Here is an 8,838-nt window from a genome sequence, read left to right as displayed (position 1 = left end):
AGAGTGTGCAATAACCTCATAAATCATGAGAATGTTTAGAAAGAGTACTCGTTTGCTACCAATTGCTAAATAAGTCAAATGCGAAATAAGTCGAAAATTAAAACTGTATTTTTAAGTCTCATTGATAACACATCTGCGCGATTTTTTAAAAAAATTATTTCCCATTATCCTCATGAAATATCGAAATTCAAAAAAATGTCGGAAAATTTTGAAAAGTTACATTCCAATTTTTAGTGCCAAAATTACAATTATCGACGCAGTTGCCAAACATTCCAAGCCTAGTTATTTAGAACAACGAAGACGAAATAATTGAACGTTCCGAGTAAAAGGCAGTTGCCAAAACAAAAATTTAAAAATTGTTTCATTTTTTGGTGTTTCGTTTGTATTTTTGATTTTCTGTGTGTGTGTGTGTGTGTTTGTGTGTGTGTGCGTGTGTGTGATAGTGCGTGCGTGTGTGCGCGTGCGCGTGTGTGTGTGTGCGTGTGTGTGTGTGTGTTGGCGGGGTTGGTTGGTATGATTTGTGTATGTTTGTGTCTTTCAATTTGTACTACTCTTATCTTTCTGGAATGTGCTGAAGAGTTTTCGTTTTTGTCTGCCGAAAATTTGGCATATTTTTTTTGGTTCAAACAGTAAGAGGTAATTTTCTTTAATGCATATTAGTTGCTTTCGGATACTCTCATTGGTTCCTCCGACAGAAATCAGTGGTTGTTTTTGCAACTGTGAGAGTTATGTTGGAACATACTGTGCTGCGCACAGACTCGCATGAACCATCTTGTTTTGGATGTATTCAATTTTTAATCGCATCAACAGTAACTTTTCATTGCCAAAAGCTTCCTCATTCAAAATTGTGAGAGCAACGCACTTAACATTATTTTTTCCACATAAGTCTAGTGGAGGTACAGCCATTAGAGTGATCAGCGTAAAACAAGTATTATATACAAAAAGAAATTAATTCTTTTTTTACAATTTTTAGGTCACTATTGGATGCCGCCAACTAGCCTTCTGTAATCTTATAAGGAAACAGAAACTTGAAAGATTTCAGTAATTGGCGCTGATCATTTTTCGAGGTGCAAGCTTGTGTGGAGCTATAAATCAATTTACCCTTCAAAGACATGGCTTTAATTTACTGGGTTAACTTCAGCAACCTTATTGATTTTTGTTTTGATTGTCAGAAATGTTTGGGTAGCAGTCATCCAAAGTTTGCGCATGTCGGAAAATTGGGTACCCTGATTTAGTTTTCCAATAGCTCTTACCTGTTCACTGTTTCAGTTATACCGAAAATCGAGGTGATCGAAGCGTTCGCACCCTCTTTGTACTGGAACTTGTCACAACACACGCCCATAGTTCTTGCAGTCATTAACGTTCTGATGCTGGTAATCTGGGCTCAGAAACCAAAAGAGGTGAAGGAGTTCTTCGTATCATATCTTGTCGGGTTGACATTCTCCGCAGGAGTTCTCATCTCAGGAATGACTAGAGTATCCAAAATACTCGGTTTTCTCACATACAACGCTCAATGGGATCCGTCATTGATTTTTGTCATGGCATTCGGTGTGGGAATCAATCTGGTCACCTTCAATTTAATCACTAAGAGGTCGCGACCCGTGTTGACCCCTGCGTTTTTCATTCCACCAAAGGGTGAAATAGACGGACGACTGGTTTTGGGGGCCACGATTTTTGGACTTGGATGGGGAATTAGCGGGACTTGCGTCGGACCTGCGCTGGCTTTGTCATGTCTTACGGAGAACGGACTATTCTCTCTTGGATCGATTGTCCTCGGGATGATTATGTATGAATTGACACAAGGAGATTTGAAGCTGAAAGGAAGCTAAACGTGATCAACTCTCCTTATACGTATTTTGCGAGTTAGCGTAATATGACTTCTGTGAAATGGGCAGTGTGATATGCAATGTATTCAGCACGACCCCGGCTATCAACAGATTAAAACAAAAATTTTGAAAGTCTATTTCGCATTGAATACCACGAAGTTGTGTTAAAAAGCCAGAAGCTCATTTAAGTAGGCTATTATGCTGACTGCTAATGCACTCCTGATTTTTGGTTACTCAAATATGAGATGGAGGGAGGATCTTTTTTTGGAAAATGCTGTAGACTAATGTTTCTAGGAATTGAACTCCCCTGGATTATCGTGCCTAGTTTGAAGAGCGAGCTTCGAAAATGTTTAGTTTTATTAAACAGGGAAAAATAGTTCGATAAAACAGGGAAAATTTTTTGCTAACTTGCCACTATTTAAAAATAAACTGTTATAAAATTACAAAATAAACACGTAAATAAAACGAACACGTCAGTAGTAAATATAGGGAGCACTAGGAAAGGGGGGGGTTATCATGCCATGGGGATAATAGGGTATAGATTTGCATGGGTATAATAGGGTATAGATTTGCATGGGGATAATAGGGTATAGATTTGCATGGGGATAATAGGGTATAGATTTGCATGGTGATAATAGGGTATATAATTGCATGCGGATAATATGGTATATAATTGCATGCGGAAAATATGGTATATAATTGCATGCGGATAATATGTTCGCATGCGGATAATGTGGCGGTAATTGTCTCGCCGTCTGACTTTCTTTTTCCCCTAACCCGACCGTCCGCTTTTTGAACTTAGGCTAAAGAAACTTTCGTACAATTTGAACTGAATATAAAAATTGAATCAGGCCGCTCAAATTAAAGCAACACACCAAACCAAATCTGAACAATCCAGTCTCGCACAAAGTATTTCTCAACACTATTCTGAATTCAACACACTATGAAATTGAGTTTGTACACTGTCCCTTTCACTGTTCGCCGCTACTTTCTGTAGCTTCTAAATCAATGAATGAACAAAACTTTGTTCCTCCTCTGAGCTGCTTCTATCAAAGTCAACAATTTGGTCATCAGAAATGTCCTCATCTCTTATTCCTCCCGCATTAATGAAACCAGGATTGGGCGGCAAATAGTGGCTGGCATTGTCCAGTAATAGGTTCAAGCTATTGCTGCAGTGTTTTCTCATTCTTTTCTCCGGGGGTGGTAGATATGTTGGAAAGTCCCAATCTACTTCAGTGTCACGAAAAATTTCACTTAAATTGTCACTACTCTCGTACTGAAATCCCAACTTATCTGACTTTGGTCTGGATCAAACCATCCGTGCGAACTAGACGTTTCGCTTTGATTATCGCTCACCACAGAAAAGTGTCCATATGGGAGCGTTCGCAACCCATCTCCGCAGATATATCTCTTATTATCGAATGCGGATAGAGATTTTTTATTGGCTGTCACCGTTTTCAGTACATGATTTTCGGATGTTATTCTTGTGTTTACTGCTCTAACTGGTTTCGATGTTTGGAGAGTTTCTTTATATAATTCGTGGGTGAGAAGTTTTTGGGCTGCCCTGGTCACACCTTTAGCAGACAACTTGCGACAACCTAAACAAGGTAAACATGTTTTACAATAAGCTCTTAAGTTTTGTTATGTAGTTTCCTCCAACGCACTTGCATTCAATTTAATGAGGGAAGGGGTGAAAAATTATTCATTATATGGACTCACTTTTTGATGTGATTGAAAACATCTTGGGTTTGAGGCACACAAACTCGGATATATTGTCTCCACTGAATTCGTCTTTGAATTTAAGCACTTCAGACTTATTGTTGTTGTCATGAAGTGCGTGGTCTTTTGGATAGGATGAAAAATCGAATTCGTTTTTTACTTGCGCAGAATGGTTGGCTAAATCCTGATACAGATCGTTTGATTCAATTCTATATATGAGGCTGTCTGTATCCGAGTACAATAGACGACATTAAATGTTTTGTCGCATAACTTGATAATGAAAGCGATACATATAGTACTTAGACAAGTCGAGCTCAGTTGCACCCACAATAGTCGGCGTATTCCACGTTATAATTTTCGGCTTGCTGCACATAGCGGCCATGCTCTCCCCAATTATTTTCAATCTCTCAAATTCGAATTTCGAAACAAGTTTTTCTGCTCTCTCCGCATTTCGCGTAATTTCCACCCTCGACTGTCGCCTTTTCGACTTAATTGTTTTGCCATATACAGAATTATTCATGAGTTTATAATAATTCTGTTGGAATTTATTGGTTGCGTTTTTCCGCATATTCCTATTCAAAGTTATATACGGTTCGAGCCATCGTTCCTGGTTGAATTGCAGCACGCGGTGAAGTTTCGTTATACGTAATCCAAGTCGCACATATAATTGGAGTAATTTATAATGGACTACGTAGTTCTTCTTGTCAAACAGTGTTTGTAGTAGTTTAGGGACCTTAGCTTCAGGAATATTGTACTGCTCTTTTAGGCCGAATTGGAAATCGCTTAGCCACTCGTCTTGTACAATTTCCTTTACAGGCGCTAGCGGATAATCCCTTTGGTTGTCGTGAACGTCTGTAGGACACTCCAGATCCACTTCAACAAAGTAGCCGATGGCAGAATCCTGAGGCATATTCAAGATCTGGCTGATAGAAACTTCATTGGCAAATCTAAAGCTTCCGATCGGAAGCAGCTCTTTCTGCATCACACCCCCATACAAATTATTTGCGTCGAGGCACAAACCGAATGTGGAAGCCTCTTCTGGGTTGAAGCCCGGTAAGAACTGATTGTTGGCTTTGAAGTACCTCGTTTCGAATACGGAAGTAATTCCGCCTCTTACTGACTGCTCAATCATGTGCAGGTGCTCGGGTTCTGTCAAAAGTCCCACGCGTGCTTTTGTTATCCGTAAAGCTGCATATTTTGCCATATTTGGCGCTGTGAAAAATTGCGCCACGTCCAATCTGTATGTCTGGAAACTGATTTCGCGACAGTATTCCGAACAGCAGGCCAGAAGGGCAACGTCCAGTTTCAAATAGGAATCGTGGTAGTCCTGCTTTGTCTTACAGTTTAGCAGCTGTAACATCTTCTTCGCTTTATCTAATTCGGACTCATTGATTGATATTTTTCCGTTTTCCAAAGAATTTGTCCATTTGCTGAGAGCCGGCAGCTCCCTCTCCGCAAACTTTGACCGGTCGCTCATGTAGGAATAAGGGTAATAACCCTTCTGCTTCAGAAGTTGTCTGTCAGGTGCAGGAATATGGGCGGACATAGACTCCATTATACCAAACTCTGACTATGGCAAGGACTCCACCAGCTTTTCGAGAGATCCGTTGAAGAGTTTGTGAGAATCAACGAAGCGTAGATACTCGTAAACAGATACGACCTTCTTGTCAGCCCTCTCCACTTTATCAACTTGCACTCCCAGCATCATTGCTATGTATTTTTCGTCTGTTGCTGGTATGACATTGATTGTTGTTGTCGGTTCGCACTTTTGCAGACTAAGACAAATATGATGGAGGTCATAATTTTGGATGTTGTGTCCAATTACGGGAATAAAATTGGAATTCAGGCGCGCCCTGTTACACTGTGGGTGAGCCCAACCCAGGAAGCCGCCGCTGTAATGGCAGTGGTCCAGATCTTTTTCTTCAGTTTCTGAGAATTCGTTCTCACATATCCAACACTGTTTGCTCGCATCTTTATGAAGTGATGATCGGTCACCACGTAAGAAAGAGTGTTTGCGCTTCTGTTCGTGTATATCCTTAGCAAGTTTATGAATCATTTGAACAAAATTTTGCATGCAGTTTTGCGAGCTGTCCAAATGAGTAAATTTGGGCTCGGGGTTGCCGTGCTCAATAACAGTCAATGCATAGCCACATGGTTCGTGAACTTCAATTGGTCGCGATGAAGCTCTCTCTTCGCTTGGAGCACAGGAGGCCACTGGTTTGAGAAACGACTCGAAATCAAAATAGATGACTAAGGGAGCAAACCAATTAGCTGACCAGTTAGTGAATTTGTATAATTTATTGTCTGGTTTTGGCATGCTGATAACAGCTGGTGGATTATTACCGCAAACTTCAACATGATCTTTAAATTGTTCAACATCCTTGTGACACAAGTAAAGACAATTCCGGCATAAGTGAAGAGTTGACCTGAATTTGATGTTTTTGATGAAGCAGAACAGTCTGCACAAATCTTTGAAAAGAACGTAATGGTGTTTGTCATTCTCATAAAGAAGAAGCAAATCGAGGCTCAATTGGGAAGTTGTCCTTTTAGACACCCGCATTGGAATTAAATCTCGTTTTTCAAATCCAAAAACGTTAACCTCTACGTCGTTAAGTGTTTCAAACTTATCAATGTGAAGGAAACTCATTGGCATTGTAAACTCACCAGCAGGCTGAAGCGATGACATGTTTTGATAGAACTCGGGTGATGTTAGCGTTAAAGAGTCATTTCGTCCTTCTTCTCCCTCAAAATTGTTGCTCTTTAGATAGGAAGCTGCGACAAAGCTGTAAAGGAAACAGTTGTTGTCTGTATGGTTCCGTATGTTGAGGAGAGAGTTGCATTTTTGTAAATGTGGCGGTAAGTCGATATAGGAAGAGCCGCTGGCCGGTCTGTATTTGGCGAACTTAATATTGACGCGAAGAACTTTTTCAAGCAACCATCTACTTCCAGAAGAGGCAAAGTTGAACAACACCGCCAACATTTTTTCCACCATTGATGAAAAATCTGCATTAGATAATCCCTCTGCATACACAGGTGTCATCAGAGAGTTAGCAAAGATGGTTATACGCTCGTCGTCTTCATCAGGTTCACCAAAATGTTTGAGAAGTTGAAGTTCTGCTGAGAATTGAATTTTTTGCGGGCCCGCTGATAATTTTTGATCAATCAGTTCCTGAATCCGCTCTTGTTTGAACTTCATGAACGCTTGGAGGTCTCTTGAAACCACCATTTCGTCATCCGTGAGTTCTATTGAGTAGGATTGTAGACTGCCATTAAAAGCTGACTGATCGGGGGGGGGGGGCGGGTTGAGTAGGATGAAACTCAGCACCAAAGACTGGAATTGAATGAACTGACCTTGCATGTTGGGCATAGGGGTGCGAACTGTTGAATCCGAGGTGGCAAGACCGACAACAGTTTGTGAACCTTGAATGTTGAGTTCGCATGTGTTGCTCCAGTTCAGTCATTTTTCGAGATGTAAACTCACACAAAGAACAGTGATAAGTTGGTAATTTAATTTCGTCTGGATGAAATATTGTTTCATGGCGAGAACAATTTCCTCTGGTGCTAAGTACAGAGTCACAATACCGACAAGCAAAAGTCATGACTATAGAATATAACAACTTGGCTTGAATGTAACAACTTGAATTGAATTTAGGAAAGATTTGAATGATTCGGAAAACTATTATTGGACGTTGTGGTAATTGCATTTGCTACGAAGAGTGTAACATGAAGGCACTCTTTATAACAACAGTGTTTGGCGGGCGCCAAATTCAAATATTTGAATTCGTCAAATTTTTTTTGGTTGAAACTGGCGGGAAATTTTTGGTTCGAATTTTTACTGAAAATAAACGCAAAAAAGATGTAAAACACTTTGCGATTTCAAAACTATGTGCTAGTAGACCCTCAGAGGGGTCATACCGAGTGTTGTTTTTGTGAATCACTTAAAAAAATCCATTTCAAAAAGCGGAGAAACATGTTACTTTCTTTTGAGTATTTCAAAAAAGTGCCATTATAGACCTCTTAAAAAACTGGTGGTTATTTTGTCTTACGCTGTCAAGTGTGATGAGTGAAATTGCTCCCGCGGCCGAAAAACATAGGACAGCGCAAAAAAAATTGCTCTAAAACAAACAGAAAAGTTTTTTTTTCTGTCAATCATCATAAATCAATGTCATTAAATGACAATTACATGGCAGAAACATGTGTCTTTTTTCTGAAGCCTTTTTCGATGACAGGTGTTATGAGAGAAATTGATGCCGTGGGCCCACTATGTGCAAAATGCAAAGAAACGCGATCTAACATCTTTCCTTAGGGTACTTCATATGCTAATTAATGCCAGATGTTAATGTGACATTGATGACAAGATGTTTTGGAAATCGGTGAAGGAGCCATATTTCGGCCATGATGCTTATGACCAAAAATATCTAGCATGTTCCCACAAAGACATTGCTGTAAAAAAATTCCAACTTTTTTTTTCATTAATTAGCAATTATGTTAATTAGTCACTAATTAGCCGCTAATTAGGCGCTAATTATCTCCGTAACCGTTGAGTTAAATTTGACGAGCGTGATTAGATGATTTGTAGGACACAGTGTGCTGAGGACCTCTGCACCATCAGTTTCATCCCAAGTGTTTTTTGAAGCCCTCGTTTTTGGGGTCAAAGGTCAGAGGTCATCTATCAAAAAAAATATTTTTTTTCAATTTTTTCAAAATTTTTTTTACAAACCTGCTTTTTTTACCCTGTTGAACGAAAGCCCGAAGCTAGTAGGTGCTGCTAGAGGACGTTTAAACTTTTTTCAACAGAGTCTATTGAAATCATTTGGCTTTTAAAGTGCATTTTTCCGAATTTTATCTCTGACGAATTACAATTTTTGACAACTTTTCCAATTTGTGAATTGGTTTCAGAGTTCATATGCTGCTACTGTTTTGGCATAATGTTAGCAGGTCTTTTGAGTCAAAAAGCGCAGGCATTTTGCAAAACAGAAGATATGTTAATTACATATAACTTTAGGCTTAACAAACAGATGTTTAGAAATTTTTTGATTCTGAAGTCTAATTGTGGATTATTACCACAAAAAGTATACACTTCATAGTGATTGCAGTACATTAATGCCTGCTAGGAAAATAATATCCGTGATTGCGTCATAGGTGAAAGTGAAAATCTTCCCTGAACAAGTCCGAACATGATCACTTACTTGAATTATATTTTTGTCTAAGTTTTGAATAGAAACACAAAACGGACAAAACAGAAGTTGTATTACAAATTCAAGAAATAGAAACGAAGTAAATTGTATAACAC

General features: G+C 39.3%; 2 protein-coding genes across 2 annotated transcripts in view; one reads left to right on the top strand and one right to left on the bottom strand.

Moving 5' to 3' along the window:
• The window catches only part of LOC142344554 (uncharacterized), a 151,632-nt gene extending 149,669 nt beyond the window's left edge, over window positions 1-1,963 (top strand). The window contains exon 5 of the mRNA XM_075396317.1: window positions 1,270-1,963. Coding sequence (XP_075252432.1) covers window positions 1,270-1,829 — 560 coding nt within the window. The 3' untranslated portion in view covers window positions 1,830-1,963. The remainder of the gene's footprint in view (window positions 1-1,269) is intronic.
• Window positions 1,964-3,795: 1,832 nt separating this feature from the next.
• LOC142344974 (uncharacterized) lies at window positions 3,796-5,100 on the bottom strand. The gene has a single exon (XM_075397058.1). The coding sequence runs from the start codon at window positions 5,098-5,100 to the stop codon at window positions 3,796-3,798; it is 1,305 nt and encodes a 434-aa protein (XP_075253173.1).
• Window positions 5,101-8,838: the final 3,738 nt, after the last annotated feature.

This window comes from Convolutriloba macropyga, chromosome 8 (genome assembly GCF_964194025.1).
Source record: "Convolutriloba macropyga chromosome 8, txConMacr16.3, whole genome shotgun sequence".
Taxonomy (NCBI): Eukaryota; Metazoa; Xenacoelomorpha; order Acoela; family Convolutidae; genus Convolutriloba; species Convolutriloba macropyga.
Note: the sequence above shows the minus strand (reverse complement) of the source record. Positions and strands in the feature narration are given on the sequence as shown.

What these genes read in the sequence shown, in the direction of transcription:
- LOC142344974 (XM_075397058.1), bottom strand. Translation starts at nt 5,100, where the DNA reads ATGGAGTCTATGTCCGCCCATATTCCTGCACCTGACAGACAACTTCTG.